The sequence below is a fragment of the Sciurus vulgaris genome (genome assembly GCF_902686455.1).
Source record: "Sciurus vulgaris genome assembly, chromosome: 12".
NCBI lineage: Eukaryota > Metazoa > Chordata > Mammalia > Rodentia > Sciuridae > Sciurus > Sciurus vulgaris.
Window position 1 is genome coordinate 96,105,191 of NC_136473.1, and position 21,717 is coordinate 96,126,907.

At 32.0% G+C, this 21,717-nt stretch overlaps 1 protein-coding gene across 2 annotated transcripts in view; it reads left to right on the forward strand.

Annotated features, from left to right (window-relative positions):
* Positions 1–21,717, forward strand: part of TPR (translocated promoter region, nuclear basket protein) — a 67,195-nt gene that overhangs the window by 14,045 nt on the left and 31,433 nt on the right. For both annotated transcript variants that reach the window (XM_079107733.1, XM_079107732.1), the window contains exons 4-24: positions 1,905–2,001; positions 3,140–3,243; positions 4,132–4,296; positions 4,745–4,837; positions 5,305–5,385; positions 5,463–5,550; positions 6,443–6,583; positions 7,316–7,407; positions 7,499–7,696; positions 9,742–9,849; positions 11,173–11,399; positions 12,273–12,436; positions 12,995–13,128; positions 13,213–13,361; positions 14,406–14,568; positions 16,024–16,158; positions 16,693–16,833; positions 17,763–17,928; positions 19,171–19,337; positions 20,146–20,298; positions 20,712–20,828. In XM_079107733.1, coding sequence (XP_078963859.1) covers positions 1,905–2,001; positions 3,140–3,243; positions 4,132–4,296; positions 4,745–4,837; positions 5,305–5,385; positions 5,463–5,550; positions 6,443–6,583; positions 7,316–7,407; positions 7,499–7,696; positions 9,742–9,849; positions 11,173–11,399; positions 12,273–12,436; positions 12,995–13,128; positions 13,213–13,361; positions 14,406–14,568; positions 16,024–16,158; positions 16,693–16,833; positions 17,763–17,928; positions 19,171–19,337; positions 20,146–20,298; positions 20,712–20,828 — 2,883 coding nt within the window. The remainder of the gene's footprint in view (positions 1–1,904; positions 2,002–3,139; positions 3,244–4,131; positions 4,297–4,744; positions 4,838–5,304; positions 5,386–5,462; positions 5,551–6,442; positions 6,584–7,315; positions 7,408–7,498; positions 7,697–9,741; positions 9,850–11,172; positions 11,400–12,272; positions 12,437–12,994; positions 13,129–13,212; positions 13,362–14,405; positions 14,569–16,023; positions 16,159–16,692; positions 16,834–17,762; positions 17,929–19,170; positions 19,338–20,145; positions 20,299–20,711; positions 20,829–21,717) is intronic.

The window sequence follows — 21,717 nt, forward strand, 5'->3', positions numbered from 1 at the left end:
ATCTTAAAAGATTCCTCAAAAGCATCTTAGTCCTGGGTACAGTGGCACATGTCTGTAATCCCAGCAGCTCAGGGGGCTGAGGCAGGATCACAAGTTCAAAGCCATCCTCAGCAATAGCAAGGCACTAAGCAACTCAGCGAGACCCTGTTTCTAAATAAAATACAAGATAGGGCTGGGGATGTGACTAAGTAGTCTAGTGCCCTGAGTTCAATCCCCAGGTAACCCCCCCCCCAAAAAAAAGCTACAGAATAATTGGTAGCATTTCTGTATACAAATAGTGACCTAGCTGAAAAAGAAATCAAGAAAGCAATCTCGTTTGTGACACTATTTTTAAAAAATATTTTTAGGAATAAATTTAACCCAAGAAACAAAAAGTTTATACCTTGAAAACTATGAAACACTGGTGGAAGAAATTAAAGAGCACCCAGATACATGGAATAATATCCTTCTATTATTAGAAGAATAATGTCCCAAAGCAATACATAAATTTAATGTAATAACACAATTTCATTGGCATTTTTAATAGAAATAGAAGAAATACTACTAATATTTGTATGTAGCCACAAAAAAACCCTGAATAGCTAAAAGCAATACTGGGAAAAAAAGTTGGAGGCTTCAGATTTCCTTATGTCAAACTATATTATGGTGATCAAAACTGTATGGGCATAAAAACAGAAACATAGATCAATGGAATAATGTAGAGAACCAGTAATAAATCCAAACATATAAACTTTTTTTAAAACAAAATAAAAAGAGAGCTACTAAGAATGGGGAAAAAATATGGTTAATATCCAGAATTTATAAAGAACTCTTAAAACTCAGTTGCAGAAAACAAATGGACACAGGACTTTGAAAACAGATCTTTCTCCAAAGAAAACATAAAAATGGCCAGGTACATGAAAAGGTTCTCAACATCACTAATCATCAGGGAAGTAAAAACTAAATCCACTATATCATCTCACACCCATTAAGGTGGCTATTATATGAGAGATAAGTGGTAACAAATGTTAGCAAGAATGTGGAAAAAAGGAAACCAAGCATGTCGTTGGTATGTACATTGGTGCAACCATTTTGGAAAACAGCATGGAGATCCATAAAGAAATAAAAAATAGAACGACCATGTAATGCAACAGTTTGTGTTTGGGGTATGTTTTCAAAGCAAATGAAATCACCCCCTTGTAAAGGTATCTGCACTTCCATGTTTATTGCTGCATTATTCAAAACTAAGGAATGATTATATCATTAATACATGATTACTCTAAAATTACAAGTAAATCATTCCAGGAAGAAATAATCAAAGGAAATTTTTTTTTTTTTTTTAAAGAGGAAACTATGTAAGTAGTCAGTGGCAACGAGAAATGTTTCTCTACTTGTAATTTTAAAAATGCAGATTTAAACAGCAGCAAGGTTATTTTTCTTCTCACATTACTGTTGATATCTATTTCCCTGTTAAAATAATTCTACTTGAGAACCTTGAGATTGGTACTTACAAGTTAAAAAGCTTTTTAAGTGGTCTTTGTCTCACTACAAAGTTATTCAACCAGATAGGATTTTAAGTAATTCCATTTCTAGGGATCTTTCTTCAGAAATAGTTTGAATTAATGTATGAATGTAGTAATATTTCTCAAAACCTTATGAAGTCATAAAATTAAAAAGTACATAATTTTCCTATAAAATCTTATTTAAGTACTTAGCTAAAAAAGTGACACCAGAAAAATGTTTCCAAGATAAAAAGCGAATCTAAACCTTGGGATCATGAGTACTTTAAACTTTTTGAAACATAAACTGTAAGAGAAAGAAAAATTTTTGAACTGTACCAATGTTAACTAAAATAATAATATCATGTTTAAGTCCCTGTATTACTGCTCAACCTAGTTTTCTCAAATTTATTATTTCTTTTACAGAGCCAGTTTACACGAACAAAAGAAGAATTAGAAGCTGAGAAAAGAGACTTAGTTAGAACCAATGAGAGACTATCTCAAGAACTTGAGTATTTAACAGGTATGAAGAAATGTTTAGTCTTATCTCCATTCTTTATTTTCTCTTGTTTGATAGTGCTAGGAAGTAATCCTCAGTCTGTTTCTGTTGCTGTTTCTTTGTTACAGCTGAGTAGGAGTTTAGTATAATAAATTGTGTTATTTCTTTCTTATTTATTTATCTTATTTATCTTTAAACCATTAGCAAGGAAGAAGTGTTAGAAAATGCCCAAATGAGAAACATCTCAAGTAGTAGTAATTTGGATCAAGATAAAATGCTATTTATAATGTCAAATTGCTTTTTTTTTTTTTTAAAGCAATACTGAGCTTTGAACTCAGGGTCTCTCACATGCTAGGCAAGAACTTGAAAGCGTTTTAAAGATATTTGTAAAGTCTAAATTCCCTTATTTTATGCAGACATTCTTTCATTTTGTAAGCATTTAATATTAGAACCTAAAAAAGAAAGCCTGTATTTGAAAACAGACTGAAGGGAATTTAAGTCACAGGAATATAAAATACCTGAATGTAGAATAAGCCTGTAAGGTAAATAGCTGATATACTTAGGTGAACGTGACTTTTAAACAGTTACTGGTAGTGTGTTTCCTTTTTTTAGTTTTTTAAAAATTCTTATTTCCTTATAATAAGGGAAAGATTTTCACACATTTGTGTTGCTATACAGTAATATTCAACTAGAGAACTATACTTTTCCATTCTCAGAGGAGAGTCACTTTAGAGTGTTTATTGATTATGGTGATCAGATAGTAGTAATTGGAGTTAAAGGAATTATTTTCATAAAACCCTGAATGTTAAGAAATTAAACAGATGTGTCTATTTTGACGGTTTTAAGTATTATTAAGTAACTTTTATTATTGTTTATATATTTATTATTGCTTTTTAACTTAAATGAATATTTATAAAATTTTAATAACTTTGGGTGTGTATCTGGAAGTAACTTATATAAATTATGTGTTTGGGTATGTATATTTTGATGCTTTATAATAATTATTAATTAAAATTAAATTTGTAATTAAATATTGCAGAAACAAGTTGAAATAGGGAAGCTGAGACCTATTTGCTTTATGTTAGAGGTTTATATTCCTATAGTTTTTTTTTTTTGATTTTTAGTTCCTAAGCATTTTCAATTTTTTATGTGACCTTTCTAGAGGATTTTAAACGTCTAAATGAAAAGCTTAAAGAAAGCAATGCAACAAAGGGTGAACTTCAGTTAAAACTGGATGAACTTCAAGCTTCTGATGTATCTGTTAAGGCAAGTAATAAGTAAATCTTAGTGCACCAAGTAATTTTTGCACAAAACTCACCTAAATTTGAAATATAGGCAAGTTATCCATAACGTAATTTAAAGCTATGTTTTGTTTTTACTTCAAGGAATTAGACGTCAGGACGATTTAAATTTGAAATTTAACTTTGTTGTGGTTCTTTGTTTTCTGTTATTAAACAATCCTTGTAAATACTTCTTATGGGGTGCAACTTAAAAACAGACCAATCACCACTGAGAAGTCCAAATTTGAGTCTTTATTAGCCTGCTGCTGACTGTCTTAACACAGTGCCCCAAAAATGGCTATTGGGAAAATAGCCCCAACCATAGGGTTGCAGGGGTTTTTTATACCATAAGTCAGTACATCAGTAATAAGTGTGTGTTGTTACGATTCAAAACTCAAACTAACACCACGAGATCTAAAATCATTAGCAGAGTGGGGAGAAGTGGGTCAAAGTGACCTTACTTAGGTACAAATTAAATAGTTACTAACATCTAGACAACCACTGTTGACATGGTACATTGTTTAGAAAAAATAGGAATCAAAAAGAGAACAGTTTTTCATCCTGTAAGAATTGTCATTTTGTGTTGCCAAACATGTCATGCTAAGCAACTGATGGTGGGTACAAAGGTGGAGTGTTCCCATGAGAGAAGTATTTCCTTCATGACATGGAGTCTCAGGATAAAATGGAGTCTGTTTACTCATTGCCCATGTAGCCTGGCCTGTAACATTTCCATGGAGTCAAATATGTCAACCCATTACAATACTTATTTCTGTTCTAAAATAAAATTCAGCTGTGTTCCTTAGCCACAGACAAAAATCCTTTGAATAACCATATATTATCTTTAACTATAAACATTATTTCTCAATTTCTTTAGTATCGAGAAAAACGCTTGGAGCAAGAAAAGGAATTGCTACGTAATCAGAATAGATGGCTAAATACAGAGTTGAAAACCAAAACTGATGAACTTCTGGCCCTTGGAAGAGAGAAAGGAAATGAGATTCTAGAGCTTAAGTGTAATCTGGAAAACAAGAAAGAAGAAGTAAGTAAATAAAATTGTATTTCTCCTCTTGTTGGATATCACACTTGTGTGTCAGTTTATTATGTATATTCAATAATGGACCTAATTAATTGTTTTGTACAACTAATGGCCAAATGTGGAGGGCGTAACATTAATAATTTGGCCAAGGAAAACAACAAATTGCATTTAAATAATTTATGATCTTTTTTTTTTTAACTCTTGATACCATCTACTGTCTTTTAACATCTTTCTTTCTTGAGACACATGTTTAAGAAGTGGTTTTGAGTTTTTGTGAGTTAAATCCAAACATTTTATCCCATGAGCTATTATGTTTTATTTTCTTCAATACACATAACATTGTACAGATTACCTTTTTGAGGGTGTGTGTAGAAGGGAGAGTTTTGCTTTTGCTTGGTGGTATAAACATCAAATTCATTTCAGTTAATGACATCCCCTGCCCCACTTGTAGGTTTCTAGACTGGAAGAACAGATGAATGGCTTAAAAACATCAAATGAGCATCTTCAAAAGCACGTAGAGGATCTCTTGACCAAATTAAAGGAGGTATAGATGACTATTTTAAAAATCTGTTTCTTTTACAGAAATAGTAAGCACTTAAGCTGTTATTTTACAGAATGATAATATATTTTAATCTGTCTCTGTTACCTTTAAATTACCAGAATTCTAAGTAATATAGCTAGGTAAATAGAATCAGAAATACGAGTTACGTGCTATATCCAAAATGCTGCCTAAGAGATGAGTATGGGTTTATTTTAATAATCATTTAACTGTTTTTACTTGAAGTTAATAATATATTGTATCCTCAAATTTATTCATTGTTATCATGAAACCTGATTTTAATTTTAGTGTTTTAAGTCTTTATCTCTTAATTTACAAAGTGGGTTTTTTTATTTTGGCATTTGATAAACATTTAAATTTAGTTCAAGCTAGACTTAGTTTACTAGCTTACTGCCATACTAAATTTGCTAGTTTTAGTTACAGACTTGCTGTAATTGGGTTATTTTTCTCAGGCCAAAGAACAACAGGCCAGTATGGAAGAGAAATTCCACAATGAATTAAATGCTCACATAAAGCTCTCTAATCTATACAAGGTAAGTATTCCACCACACATTGGTACCCTAGTGTTGGACCATTGACTGGTAGGTAACTTCTTCACCTTGGCTTTTAGAGTGCTGCTGACGACTCAGAAGCAAAGAGTAATGAACTAACCCGGGCAGTGGATGAACTACACAAACTTTTGAAAGAAGCTGGAGAAGGTAAGCACTTCCAACTATGGGAAAATTACTTTGTTTTTAGGTAGAAGGTATGTTTTTCTTTAAGTTCATATAGGTAATTTGAATTAGAAGTCAGACTTAACCTTTACTAGGAACAAAATTTAGTAGAGAAGAAAGATCCTTGGATTAAGAAAATTGGAATTATATTTTAAAGCAAATAATGTATTTGAAAATATAGATAGCATTTTTTAAAAAATTTCATCTAATAACCATTTGGGTACTCTCTTACTCTGTAAGTAAAAACTTACTTTTTAAGTTATTCATAGCATATTTTAAGGTCTTTTATTGCCTTAAATTCTTTTTTTATCTTCTTAGTAACATGTATTTGCAAGGGATTGGTTCTACAACTCTTCAAAGATTTGAGGGCACTCAGTTGTCTTACACGAAGTAGTGTAGTGTTTGCATGTAACCTACACAAATCCTTCTGTTTATTTTTGGTGGAGCCAGGCCTTTTGCATGTTTTTATGTGATACTAGGGATTAAACCCAGGGTGCTAGTCACCTGGTCTTAAATATTTTCAATCCTTGATTGATTGAATTTATGATGCAGAATTCAGGAATATGGAGAGTCAACAGTGTTTAAGTTCTATTACAGTCATTCCTATGTTCTATACTAAAGATGGAAATTGAAACCAAATATATATTACAGCCACTTTTCTACTATTTAAAACCTCATATTTTCCATCTGGGTAAAAGACAGCAAAAGGGGAAAGACATTTCAGGGATTCTATGTAAAGCAAGGAGGTATAGTAGATATTTGTCAGTTGCAGCCTCTGTAGAATTTAATGTTGTGGAAAAATGACTGTTTTCTTAAGGTTTATGAACTAAGATTTTAACTATATATTTGGGTATTCTGTCTTTAAAAATGCTTTTAGCCAACAAAGCAACACAAGATCATCTTCTAGAGGTGGAAGAGTCTAAAGATCAAATGGAAAAAGAAATGCTTGAGAAAATAGGGAAATTGGAAAAGGAATTAGAGAATGCAAATGACCTGCTTTCTGCCACTAAACGTAAAGGTATGGCTAATAGTTGCTATTTATTCCTTGAAGTACTAGAACTTGTCTACATAATAGTTTAATTACACTAATAGTATTGATCTGTGATGCTGTGATGTAAGAAACTGTCAAGTTATACTATTAGAATATTTTATTTTAAAATGGATTATCTATATCTTTATGGAGCCATCAGATGTAAATATTATTTGATCAGTTCCCATATTGTATGTCAATTCCCAGGATAGTTAGTGTTTCTATTCATTATTGTGATTGTATTACATGACTTTGGGTTCTCATGTTTTAAATTTTTTCATAGGAGGGTTGGGATTATAGCTCAATGGTAGAGCACTTGCCTAGCATGTGTGAGGAACTGGGTTCAGTCCTGAGCACCACGTGTAATAAAATAAAGGTCCGTGGACAACTACAAAAATACTTTAAAAATCTTTTTTCATAAAAATTAATGTGTAATTAGTATGTAATAGTTCCTTTCACTTATCCTTTGCTTTTTTTAAAAGAAAATTCTTAGGAAGCCCAGCATGGTGATGTGCACTTGTAATTCTAGCAGCTGAGGCAGGAGGATGGCAAGCTTAAGGCCAACCTGGACAACTTAGTGAGACTCCCTTAACCTGAAAAGGGCTGTGGATGTAGTTCAGTTGTAAAGCACCCTTTTACAATCACAAAAAAATATAAATAAGAAAGTATCAGTGGCTTTTTGTATGAAATTGTTCTAAATTTGTATGTGTGTTGGCACAGGAGCTATATTATCTGAAGAAGAGCTTGCTGCCATGTCTCCCACTGCAGCAGCTGTAGCTAAGATAGTGAAACCTGGCATGAAATTAACTGAGGTAAGAGTGCCATTAAATCTTGTTATTTTTGATAGATTATATTCTTCTATTGTTAAGCTTCAATTTGAGACAACTCATCTTCTACTTTCAGCTTTATAATGCTTATGTGGAAACTCAGGATCAGTTGCTTTTGGAGAAACTAGAGAACAAAAGAATTAATAAATATCTAGATGAAATAGTGAAAGAAGTTGAAGCCAAAGCACCAATTTTGAAACGCCAGCGTGAGGAATATGAACGTGCACAGAAAGCCGTGGCAAGTTTGTCTGTTAAACTTGAACAAGCTATGAAGGTTGGTTCCATTCCTAATTTTAGTTGTCACATAAACAAATAAAATAAAAAATTATTTATTAGGTAGTTATTTCTTGATGTTTGAGTCAGAAAAAACTAAATATACTTTGATTGATACAGTAAATTGATATATTTTGAAGTGTCTTAATACGTTATGAAATACCTCTAATTATAAGACGTTCTACCTTCAGCTAAAATTGCTGTAGTCTTTCACATTTTTTAAGGCATTTGATGTGTTTTCTTTAGGATTCTCTAGTGGAAGATAATAGCCAAATCTTCTTGGACCACTCCTTAAAATAACAATCTATTTGTAATAAAACTCTTCTAAATTTCACCTTATCATTCTTTCTCAAATGGTTTTGATAGCCTATCTACAAATGCTAATACTATTTGAATATAGGTAAGAACTTTTTAATACCACTTCGAATTTGGCATATCTTATATACATTATTTTGTTACTCTTTTCAAACAAAAAATTTCAAGGAAATTCATTACTACCCTTCTGAATATTTTTAACTTAATAATGATTTTCAGAAAGTGTTTATACTATAATATTTTGCTTTTAGAGTGCACCTATTAATGGTACTGAGGGAAGTCTATAAGATTTATTAAATGAGTTCGATGAGGAAATTCAACTAAATGAATTTGTATCTGCTCTTCTAAACTGATAAATTTCTTGTTCTTTTTGGAGAAGAATACAAGTAAATTATATCCTTAATTCAAAATTAAATTATGGCTGCTGTGATAATTTAGAAGTCAGCTTAAATTCATTTATATTATGTCTAATGATCACTTTCTTCAGAATCAAAATAAGTCCAAAAGTCTTGATCTGATGGGATATTGACTTTCTGACATGCCCACTCCCCCAGCGTGTCACCCCCTCATCCCTGAAGTGTGGTTTGGAAAGAGGTCCCATGGGCCCAGTTACCTCTTAACTTCCTCTCTCTTGAGGGTGTTTGCCTGGAGCTCTTTTTGTCTGAAGAGTGGGTGCCAAGATGGAGGGACTTAAGAATTAGAACAGTAGCTGAGTACTGCAGAAGAAACTGTTCCTTCCTAATTAATACACAGTAGATTAATAAAAACCTTTGAATGTTTTTCACAAATGCTGTGGAATTTAAAGATAATTTCTCTGTTTTTTAACAACTGAATTTTCTGTCCATACTGAGTAAAGTATATCTTCCAGTCTAAATCCTATAATGCTCATTTGTGATGTTTTAATGGTTTTATGATCAAATGGTTTCTATTTTGTCATCTTGATTAATCCTCTTTTGGATTTAATAGATTTGTATCAGTGCTATCTTTTATTAACATTTATTCCATTTCATCACATATTTGTTACTACTGAAAGTGATTAACATACACCTTCAAGGAAGTGTGCATAAAGCTGCTTGAATCCCCAGAATAAATATGGGTCATGTTTAACTTGAATGGTACTTAAAACATTGTGTGAAAAGAACATATTAAGCGAAATTCGTGTGAATTTGAGATTAAAATATTAAGATCCAAAGCCGTCAGACATTTGTGATTATAGCAGCATCCTTAAACATTTGCCCTGAACCACTAGTGATACTGTGATGTGAAACTTTTTACAAAGCACTGCCTGTATCTTTAGCCATGTTTTATTTTTGATGTTTATTTCCAGGTAACCAGTGTAATAATGTTTATCACTGTAATGTAGTACTTTGTTTTTGTCCTAGTCACAGAGCTTTTGAGGGCATTTCTGTGACATCATATTGATAATACATTATGGATTTGGTGTAGCTTATAAGATTGTAGTTGGTGAATTGGTGAGGGGGTGGGTAATTTTCCATTGGTTTCATACAATGACACTATAATGATGAGTATTATCTGTAATATTAAGAAATGTGTTCATATCTATATAGAGTTTCTATTTTTTGATGGCTACTATATTGTACAGAATATTTATTTTACAAATTGAGTAATGTAGTATTTAAGCAATGTGTATTTTAGTTATTCTGTACTTACTTTATTTGTATAAGTCCTAAAAGGAAGTACAGAATTTTCACTTGAGCTTATATTTTAAAGGAAATTCAGCGATTGCAGGAGGACACTGATAAAGCCAATAAACATTCATCTGTACTTGAAAGAGACAATCAGAGAATGGAAATACAAATAAAAGATCTTTCACAGCAGGTTAGAACATTTTGTTTATTTTCTGTTTTTTTTTAAAGAACTTCTACTTATAAATTTATTATAATGCACTTAAAATTTATCTAGCATTGTCTAAATGCTTAGTATCAACTTCTACTTTTCTGTTTATGTTCATTATGGGTATGATTAGACAGAGTTCTTACAACTGGTTTGAAAATTTCTCTGAAGCACATATTTGAATAAAGATATAGAAGACAGTTTTTGTTGTGTACCCAAGCTTCATAGCCATGGATGTTTTACACCTCATTCTGTGTCTTCTTTATTTTTTCTGTTTTTTTGTTTTCTTTCTTTTTTCTTTAAATACCAGCTGTCCAGTTTTAATAAAGTTTTAATTGGTTTGAAGACAGCTAAGAATTACCACATAAGAAATTATAAACAACTGAGAATACTGTTCTAGCAGAGTTGTAGCCCAATCATTGTTTCTTCATATCTTCTCTCTGGTTTTTCAGGTGTTTGATAAATTTTTAAATTTTATATACTGTCCATAACTAAGTGTACAAATAATTCAAAGATAAAATTTTTCTCCAATTCCCACTCCCTCCCTACCCCTATCTCTCAGATTGTAAATAATATTACTATCTGGTTCATAGTCTTTCATATCCTTGTATCTGAAAACAAAGAAGTAAAAATTTGTAAAAATTTGTTTTTACTGAAATGAAATGCTATATGCATTACTCTGTCACTTTACTTATTAAAGAGACATAGTCTCCATATGTTGCCTACACTGACCCTGAATTCCTGGTCTTCAGTAATTCTGCCTCAACTTCCTGAGTAGTTAGGTCTATAGGTATGTAACACCAGGCCCAACTACTGGTTTTGGGTTTTTTGTTTATCTTTTTTTCTTAATGAACAAGTTGGTAAATGTAGGTCTACTTCACAATATTCACATAATGTACATTTATAAGAATTTCATATGAGTATCATAAATACATTTTTGGTTTAAAAATCTGTCTACATGCTTTCTCTCTGCCCTATCATACAATACATACGTAAGCAGAAATTAGATACATTTTACTGTGGGTTGTTATTGTTGTTTTTCAGAAATGGGGCCATATTTCAGAATTGTAATTCACAAATGTTTAATAACAGTTTTCATTACTTAAAAACAATTTATTGCATTAAAATTTTCTGTACTTAGATTTTAATATCTAAAATTAAGCTTCATGCTTCATGTTTTAAGATAATGTAACTTAGGACAAGTTAAGGGTTTTCATAAACAGTGTTTTCATGAGAAAATTTTTATATTCTAAATATTTTCAGAATCAAAGCTAATACTGTTACATGACTTTAAAATTTTGTTTTTAGATTAGAGTGCTTTTGATGGAACTTGAAGAAGCAAGGGGTAACCATGTAATTCGTGATGAGGAAGTAAGCTCTGCTGACATAAGTAGTTCATCTGAAGTGATATCACAGCATCTAGTGTCTTACAGAAATATTGAAGAGCTTCAGCAGCAAAATCAGCGTCTGCTAGTCGCTCTTAGAGATCTTGGGGAAACCAGAGAAAGAGAAGAACAAGAGACAACTTCCTCCAAGTAAGAAGTTGACTACTGTGCTCTTTTCCACAAACATTCATTGAAACTTGTTATGTGTCCCTAATAGTGCTGGATCCTGGGGACAGTGTAAGTTAGAGGGTAAAAATTGAGCAGCAGTCCCAAAAAATTAAAATTTAAAAAAAATCTACTCTTAGGAAGCTTAGCTTGTGAGTGACATAGTATGCATAATAATAAAAATAGATACTTCATTGTGACTAATGTTGTAATAGAAATAATAGATTCCCATCCATGGAAGCATATAGTTGGAGCACCTAAATTTCAGGGAATAGATCTGGCTTCGTAGAGAAGATATGTAGGAGTTACTTCAGTAGAAAAAGGTATTTTTCAGATATGGATGTCCTGAAAGCAAGAAGATTGGAGTTAGGACTGAATAAAATTGGTATAATTTTTGCAAACAGATTTTTCAGATTGCATTGAGTACAACTATTTGAGTCCTTTATGTTGGAGAATTAAACAGTCCTAGATATCCTTAAAATACTTAAAGTGCTTAACATATCAATATAAGGCAGGTGTGGTTTTGTATGCCTATACTCCCAGGAGCTGGGGAGGTTGAGGCAGGAGGATCATGAGTTCAAAGCCAGCCTCAGTAACTTAGCGAGGCCCTACGCAAGTCAGTGAGACCCTGTCTCTAAAGTAAAATACAGAAAAGGACTAGGGCTGTGGCTACGTGGTTAAGTGCCCCTGGGTTCAATCCCTGGTACCCCCCAAAAAAAAAACAGAAGAAAAAATAAAGAATACAGGAATGAAAAGAATATGCTTAATGATATCTGAAAATTAGAATTTATGGCAGAAATTAAAATTGCCTAACTTTTAACTCATTGCTATAAAATAAACTGATGTTTTTCCCTACAGAATCACTGAACTTCAGCTCAAACTTGAAAGCTCTCTCACTGAACTGGAACAACTCCGTGAATCACGACAACATCAGATGCAGCTTGTTGATTCCATAGTTCGTCAGCGTGACATGTATCGTATTTTATTGTCACAAACTACAGGAGTTGTCATTCCACTGCAAGGTAGGTTGTTTTTTTGTTGTTGTTGTTTTGTTTTTTATTGTGGTGCTGGAGATTGAACCCAGTGCCTTGTGCATGCAAGGCAAACTGTCTACCAACTGAACTATATCCCCAGCCCCACAAGGTACGTTTTTATATGTTAGTTTAAAGAAATATTTTGGAAACATACACTAGGGAATGGATTTTGCAACATAAACAATAGCTACTCTGATGATGTTAGCTTTAAATTTGCCACGTATGATCAATTATAACGTCACCACATTATTTTATGCTTATTATAAAAGAAGAAATAGTGAATACACATTTTAGAATCAATGAATTATAGTATTTTGTTATGTGTTGATGTTTTATCTGTAGTAAGTTAATTCTAATCAGAAACCAAAAACAATCTTAATATATTATTTAAGAGATACCTTATTTCAAAACTCCTATAATCTTAGTACTTCATTTAAATAAGCTTAGCTCATTGATTTGGCAGTGATACGTTTGCAAATAGACATTAAATTAAAGCTAATTTATGAAAGTCAACAAAACATTTAATGAGTTTTTACTTTTCTGAAGCTTCAAGCTTAGATGATATTTCTCTTGTGTCAACTCCAAAACGTTCAAGTACATCACAAACTGTTTCCACTCCTGCTCCAGTACCTGTTATTGAGTCAACGGAGGCTATAGAAGCTAAGGCTGCCCTTAAACAGGTAAAGATGACACCTGCTTAAGATCACATTATCTTTGGTTTGGGTTTTCAGAATGTCATCAGCGTCAATATCTCTGATATTTAGTTGCAGGAAATTTTTGAGAACTACAAGAAAGAAAAAGCAGATAATGAAAAAATGCAAAATGAGCAACTTGAGAAACTTCAGGAACAAGTCACAGATTTGCGGTCACAAAATACCAAAATTTCTACCCAGCTAGATTTTGCTTCTAAACGGTAAATTTTCTTTTCTTCAAAAATTAATGTAGTCTAAATGTTATACTTCGGTATTCACATCTGTCATGTTCAGTGGTTGATTTGCAGTAATGTTGCTTTTTCATGAAACTCTGGGATTGAGAAGCCACAGTGGTTCATTTTTTAATATTGGTTAATGATTCTCTTGGTCAGTGCTAAGGAGTTAACTTATTCAGTAAGTTGAAGTGCATGTGAAAACTGTTGCTAGCTTACCTTCCTGAAATCATAGTACCTATTGTTTCTCTAGGTTACATCTTTTATAAATCCAACAGAGGATGAGAGAAATGAGAACAAATTTTATTCAACTTTTTCTGTTCTAAGTAAAAGAAAAATGAGTACTAGGTAATTGTAGGAAATTTCACTTTCTTGGTCACTATGAAGAAGTTGTTTCATGTTCATCGTGACTAGATCCATTGAATTTTTACATTGCATGTTTGGACGAAATTTATTTTTATGTATTATGGATAAAACTTTTTATAACAATAATATATAGGCAGTTACCTCTATATATCTAGTAGTTCAGCACCCCAAGTCAAAGCACCTTTAGCCAGGCATTTTTTAACCTTGCAAGCACATAAAAAAAACAAGATGAAGAATTAAAGAGGAAAAAGATTTGTCAGAAATCCTACACTAAATATGCATGACCATCCTAAATTATGTACTGCATGACCATCCTAAATTATGTACTGCATCGTGGTGGGTGTCTGGTATGTTAATATTGTATTAGCATTATTTTTAGTGTGATTTTGTTTTGTTTTGTTTAACAGTGAATAAGATTAAAAAGTTACACACCATGAAATACTGTCTTATTTAGAACTTGAATTTAAAAGTATTTTGTACCGAATAACTTACTGCTAACTACACTTTAAAGAAAAGAATGGAAAAAAAGAAAGTTTCACATTTTTACTCCAAGCACTTGTTCATATTATTAATTTTATAAAATTAATCTATTGTGAAATTCTTTGAGGAACTAAACTGGATATAGTATTTTAGTTGCGTATAGAATTATTTTTCTTTTTGTACTAGTTATGAAATGCTGCAAGATAATGTTGAAGGATATCGACGAGAAATAACATCCCTGCATGAGAGAAATCAGAAACTCACTGCAACTACTCAAAAGCAGGAGCAGATCATCAACACAATGACTCAGGACTTGAGAGGAGCAAATGAAAAGCTTGCAGTTTCAGAAGTGAGACAGAATCCCTCAAATCACTTGCATTATAAGTTGCATTTGATGTTTCTTTTTTTTTTTTTTTTTTTTGTTTTTTTTTTTTTTTTTTTTTTTTTTTTTTTTTGGGTGCTGGTGATTGAACCCAGGGCCTTGTGTTTGCAAGGCAAGCACTCTACCGACTGAGCTATCTCCCCAGCCCCCTGATGTTTCTTAGCTATGATTTTACTGATCTAAATGACTTAGATCATTAGGAAACTGATGGTTATCAATCCTTATTGCATAGTTCTCAAATTGTATATGATGCATTAGTAGGGTGATGTTTCTATTAAGATCAAAGAAAGTTCTTTGTTTTTCTGCTACAGTAAGATTTCCTTAGAAGTTTTCCACTTCATAATAAATTTATGTCTTGCTCATTTCTAGTAATATCATATTGCATTGAACTACATTTCTGAATTTTAACTTGAATATAAATATGTGTCTGTAATTAATACGTCCAACTAAATACTGAGCTCATTGACAACGATAAAAAGTTCTCTCTCCCATCTTGTTTTAATCAACACTTGTAAACTGGGTATATTTGTCACCATTATACTGTAAGAAGTAGATTCAAGAGCTAGTAATTTACCTATTTTTGTACCTACACAAGAAATAAGTTGATTAGAACTTGACCCCAATTTTCTAATTCAATTGGCTATACTCTTTCACTTTTATTTTGGTCTCACTCTATGGCAGGAGGTAGGCAGCAACACTTTTCAAACTAATACAGTAAGTTTTATGATTGATAAGGAATGTGATTCATCATGTTTCAATATGAATTCTTTGAGAATATTAATTTTTTGAAATTAATATTCTTCTAGCTCCCCCAAGACTTAGAGCATAGTCTTTGGGTAAGGGGGAGTCTAAGTAGATCATCTCTTTCAAATGGGTACTTTTTTGAAACCAATTTGGATTATTCCTAAAATTTGCATAAATTGTATGCAGATATGTATACTTAGCATACGTAACTACAGTTATGGTTTTTTAAAATTTTTTTTAGTTGTAGATAGATACAATGTCTTTATGTATTTATTTTTTTGTGGTGCTGAGGATGGAACCCAGTGCCTCACACGTGTGAGGCAAGTACTCTACCACTGAGTTACAGCTGCAGCCCAGTTACACAGTTTTGTTTATTGACTCAGGCATTTTAGATTTTTGTTAGTGTTGTTTTTAAAGTCTGGTTAGAGCAAACTAATCATTAGTGTTTGTGGTAATTGAAAGATTTTTCCTCTGATCCACTAGTATTCCCAATAATTTTTGCTCCATATTTTTCAACACATGAAATTCAGTTATATTTCTATATATGATGAAGAGGTACCATCTCTAAATAGCATTAATAAACAGTAATATAGTAATGAAAGAATCATTTAAATTTTATAATTGTATTGTGAGATTTGACATGTTTCCTATATTTTTTCTGTTATTTTTTCCCTTAAGGTAAGAGCAGAAAATTTGAAGAAAGAAAAGGAAATGCTTAAATTGTCAGAAGTTCGTCTTTCTCAGCAAAGGGAATCTTTGTTAGCTGAACAAAGGGGACAAAACTTGCTGCTGACTAATCTGCAAACAATTCAGGTAACCAAATAAAAAGCACATACAGAAAAAAAAAATCTATGAAAGTTAAGGTCATACAGTTTCATCCTTATATCCTTTCAGTTTTCCTAATTAGAAAATTTATCATTTTTGTCATCTTACATGAAAATCATTGAATTTGGTGTGGGGTGGGGCTTATTAAGAAATATTTTAAATAACTTTGAAAGAGAATTGGCTGAACTCATATAGTTGGCACATTTGATCCTCATGTCTATTTATTAGGTCCTGTGCAGCTTAACTATTTACAGGATTAAATTTTTTTGGAATTTTTCTTAGTCCTAAAGAAGTTCAGAAAATCTGAATGACTATTATATTGTTTCTTCCCCCCATCACCACCAAATAAGTGTTTTAATATTTAAAAAAAAGTCCAAATACTTTGATTCTAGATCCTGATTTTTTTGCGTGGAAATGGGTTATAATCCCTTAGTTCTTTATAGCCTTTAATTTTCTTTATATTGCTACTTTTGACCTTTTTTTCTTAAACATAACCAAAATTTTTTTCCTTTTTTTTTGTAGGGAATACTAGAGCGATCTGAAACAGAAACCAAACAAAGACTTAGTAGCCAGATAGAAAAGTTGGAGCATGAGATCTCTCATCTAAAGAAGAAGTTGGAAAATGAGGTTGAACAAAGGCATACACTCACTAGAAATCTGGATGTGAGTTTTGCAGGGCTCTGAATTGCTATAGTTCATGTTTCATAATTAATCTAGTGTATGGACATGCTGCCATCCAAGTTGAAATGTGATTTTGAAAATCTTAGAACCTCTGAATTTTGCTCACTTATATTTGGGGACCAAATATTGCCCCCCCCCTCATTGAGTGCTGAGTATTTTTTAATTTGTCTAAATCTCTTGAACTTTGTTCTAGAATTCAGTGAAGTTAATTAAAAATAGTTAGATTATTTTGAGTCTTGTTTTTTATATTAGGTGAGGCCAGAGCTGTGCTTAGCCTGAGACTAATTATTCCCCATTACTAAAGCAAGACTTTCCTAAGTGCTAGTCCAATTGTCCATGAACTTTCTTTTTCATTCTGTCTGCTGGGAACAAGCATTATTCCTGACTTTCTGTGAGTGCTGGGCACTCTTCACTCTAAGACTTTTGGATGATTCTCTCCATTGTTAGGGTAATTTCATATGCACTCATGCACTGATCACTACTCTGCTGAGTATTCAAAGGGTACCCTCTGCATATATCCAGGTTACTGTCTCTTTGCAGCTGCTTTTCTCTGGTATTCTCTTATGAACTAAAGCTGTTTTATTCTCCTAGGACTCTCGGGTCAAGTTTTTAATTTAAGGAGTTCAGTGATCTCTGTTTCATTTTCTTTTCCCTGTGTCATATTCTAGAATCTTATAAGTCAATAAGCTCATGCAGTCATGTGATTCACCTCTTTAATTTCCTATCTCAGGGATCAGGGTTGTTCCATGAGTTTTGTCTGGGGGTTCTATGTGAGAATGTAAATCTGTTTTCTGTTATTTTATCTGGGTCAGAATACTAAGGATCTATAGAATACTAAGGATCTGTAGTTATTTAGGACTTGAACCTCTAGTTATTTAGTCTTATAGAGTTAATACATTTTTTTCTTACAGGTGCAACTTTTAGATACAAAGAGACAGCTAGATACAGAGACAAATCTACATCTTAACACAAAAGAACTCTTAAAAAATGCTCAAAAGGAAATCGCTACATTGAAACAGCACCTTGGTAATATGGAAGTTCAACTTGCTTCTCAGTCCTCACAGAGAACTGGTAAAGGTAAATAAGTACTTAAGTTTATAATGTATCTTATAAATAAATGCCCTTGTTCTTTGTGGATGCTAGTAAAGAATACAGAAACTCACTTGTATTTTCTACATGATAAAGCTCAGTTTTAGACAAATTAATAAATTTAGAAGTCTTGAAAGAGTCAAAATAATCTGGATACTACCTGACAAAGGTATGTTCCTAGTTTTCCAGTTCGTAAAACCTCCTTTTGGTTTTTGCATTGCTAAGGATCAAACCCAGAATTTCATCTGTGCTAGGCTATCACTCTATATCTGAGCTATGTACCCTAGTCATGAAATCATTTATTGATGTTTGAAATTATTCATTTGAGGAAAGTTAACATTTATAACCCTTTCTCATCTGAGGTGAAGTTATTTAATAAATCATAAGATTCAGTTAAAAAAAATAACCCTTTTGTTTATGTATTGCTACTTTAAAGCACTATTCCTAATCTTTGCTTATTCGTAGCTTCAAGTAAAATATTTATTTCATTAGATTTTTCTTCCCTGTGTGAATACACCATTTCAAATTTGAAATCTTTGGATCCAGGGATTCTTTCTACATTGTTTTATTTCTTGATGGATGGGAAATAAGTATATGCATATGCGTGTGTGTGTGTGTGTGTGTGTGTGTGTGTGTGTTGTATATGTATGCAGATAAAGAGATATCTGATACACAATGAATATATTAACTATCCAGTAGTGCTTTCTTATTTGATACCATAAGGTAAACTGTAGTTTCTTCCTTTTCCATACATATTAGATCAAACAAAAATTAGGCTAACCAAAGGATTTTTGTTTTGTTTTGTATGTTGTAGGGAGTGGTGGTGTGCTGAACCAAAGGCCTTGTGCTTTTTAGGCATGCATTTACCATTGAGATATACACACAGCCCCAGACTCAGTTATTTAAGATTTGTTGCTTTAGGATAAATAATGTTAAAAAATAAATTAAGAATCTGATTATTTTTTCAAATAGCTACCTTGGCATAGTGGTAATATTTAATGCTCTCTTAAATATACTTTATTTTCATAGCAGCAATTTTTCATATATTTGAATTTTTTCAAAGAAGTAAAATTATGGCAAAATATATGTTATTTTTTATTTTGGATTGAAATATATTTCATAGTTAAGTCCTATATTTTAGCCTTCAGCCTATTTCACAAACTCTTTGATAATCATCTCTAGTATTACTTAAAATATTAAAGTATTGATTTTAATAGAGCCATTTTTTAGGTCAGCCTGGTGACAAAGATGATGTGGATGATCTTTTGAGTCAACTAAGACAGGCAGAAGAACAGGTAAATGACTTGAAGGAGAGACTCAAAACAAGTACTAGTAATGTGGAACAGTACCGAGCAATGGTGACATCTTTAGAAGAATCTCTGAACAAGGAAAAACAGGTATGTATGGTTCTGAAAATTCAATTATGAACTGCAATAGTGAGAAATAAAATAGGTGAGAACCAAATATAAATTTGAATATCATAGTAAATTGTATTCTGTAGGCTTATTAGAAGCCATTGATGTTTTTAACATGTTATAATCAAAATTTTTTTTCCCCCAGAAACAATAACTTAGCAGGTAGAAGATTACAGAATTTACTTTGGAACTTTGTAACAGTAGTCTAAGGCCACAGTTTTTTAAAAAAAGATCCTCTTGTGGTTGCTTCCAGTGGAAATCAATGTGTGAGGAAAATACTTTCAGTGGTAGAATAGACAAATTTGGCAGGTGGATGCAAAGATCGAGGTAGAGATGAGAAATTGAATATGTCACTATAAAAGAGAAAAATAGCCAGTAGCCAAGTTGAGAGGTAAATTATGTTTATTGATTTACATGATATAAACTGGGTACAGTAGTGCACATCTATAATCCCAGCAACTCAGGAGGCTGAGACAGAAGGATCACAAATTCAAGGCTACCTTTAACAACTTAGCAATGCCCTATACAACTTGAAGAATTCTCTGTCTCAAAGGATAAAAAGGAGTAGAGACATAGTTCAGTGGTAAAACTTGCCTGATTCAATCCCCAGTATCAAAAAACAACAGATTTTCATGGTAAAATTGCTTTTTTTAATCAATATTTCTTTGATCCGTCTATTAATATGAGGCAAATATTAATTTCAGTACTTCTTCAGTTAGATTTGGGAAAATAAATGTGTAATCCTAGGTACGTATCATTTTTGCATCTTACTGTTTGTAATATGCTGAAGGTGACAGAAGAAGTACATAAGAATATCGAAGTTCGTTTAAAAGAATCAGCTGAATTTCAGACACAGTTGGAAAAGAAGTTGATGGAAGTAGAGAAGGAAAAACAAGAACTTCAGGATGATAAGAGAAAAGCCATAGAGAGCATGGAACAACAGGTAAATTAGGTTATTAGCTATATTAATCCTCTTTTGTGTATGTAAGGATGTGCATTAACTAGCTCCTTAGTTAACATTTATTTCATCTCAACAGAAACTTATTAAAGACATAGCCAAAGATTTTAATTTTAGGTTTTACTCTGTTCTGCGTTTGCATGTATTTCCTTTTGAAAATTTTAAACCACTTTGCAAAGGTAGGTATTAGTGCTGCTTTTTAGAAGCCTCTGCCTGAAATTTGACATTTGCAAACATTAGGGAGTTGGTGTAGATTCTAAAACTTGTATAGGAGGGGGTTTATAATTATGTTAAATTTTAGCATCAGTCCTTTATGCTAATTGGGTCATTAAAAATCTGCCTCCAGTATTTTCCATGTTTCTCATTAACTTTTATTTAATCTTATTCTTCCTTCTTAGTTATCTGAGTTGAAGAAAACACTTTCTAGTGTGCAGAATGAAGTACAAGAAGCTCTTCAGAGAGCAAGCACAGCTTTAAGTAATGAACAGCAAGCCAGACGTGACTGTCAGGAACAAGTAAGTATCATCCTAATAGTCATTTTTAGAAAAATGAACTTTGAGTCTCAAAAATGCATTTCAAGATTGTTGGAACTTATAAAAGTAGAAGATTATTTTCACTTTTGTGAAACTTGATTAAGAAATTGAAAGATACAGATTAAAGATGAAAGTAAATAGTTCATTTTCTATTAAGGCAATCTTGACAAATGGGAAAACATAAAAACAGGAATAGGAAACTAAATCTATACTTGCTCTCATTTGTAACTTAATTTTACTACTCTAATCCTTCACTGTATTTGGTTCTCAAACTGTTATGGACAAAATTGTTAAGGTACTTTCCCGCCCCAAAAAATGGACTTCCAAATAACATTTTGAATGCATTGGTGATCTTGCACAAGATTTTTATAAGCAATGGCATTCTGTAAAAATATAAAACAGTAATACCTCATTGTTCTGTCTTTTAGTACATATATATATACATGTACACTGTTACAATACCATTTGTAGTGTTTTTATGAACAAGAAATAAAACCTGATTCATCAGGGTGGAAGTTATTAAAATAGTAGAATGGAAGAAGGACTAAATAAAGATATTAGTAATATTCTCATTTTTAATTTAGGTAGCATATTGTTTTTTGGTTACTATTCTTTATTGCTTAAATACAATAAAATTTGTGTGTGTGTGTGTGTGTGTGTGTGTGTGTAAATACCTATAAAAGAATAGGGAAGAAAGTCTTCAAAGGCAAATAAGATCAAAATGAATTGGCCTTGGCTTATTGCCAAACAACATAACATTGGGAATTAGTCAAATAATGTATAGTTGAGCATTCCTTATCTGAAATCTGAAATGCTCCAAAATATGAATATTTTTTCGAATATTTTAGATTCTTGAAGTATGCATGTTAAA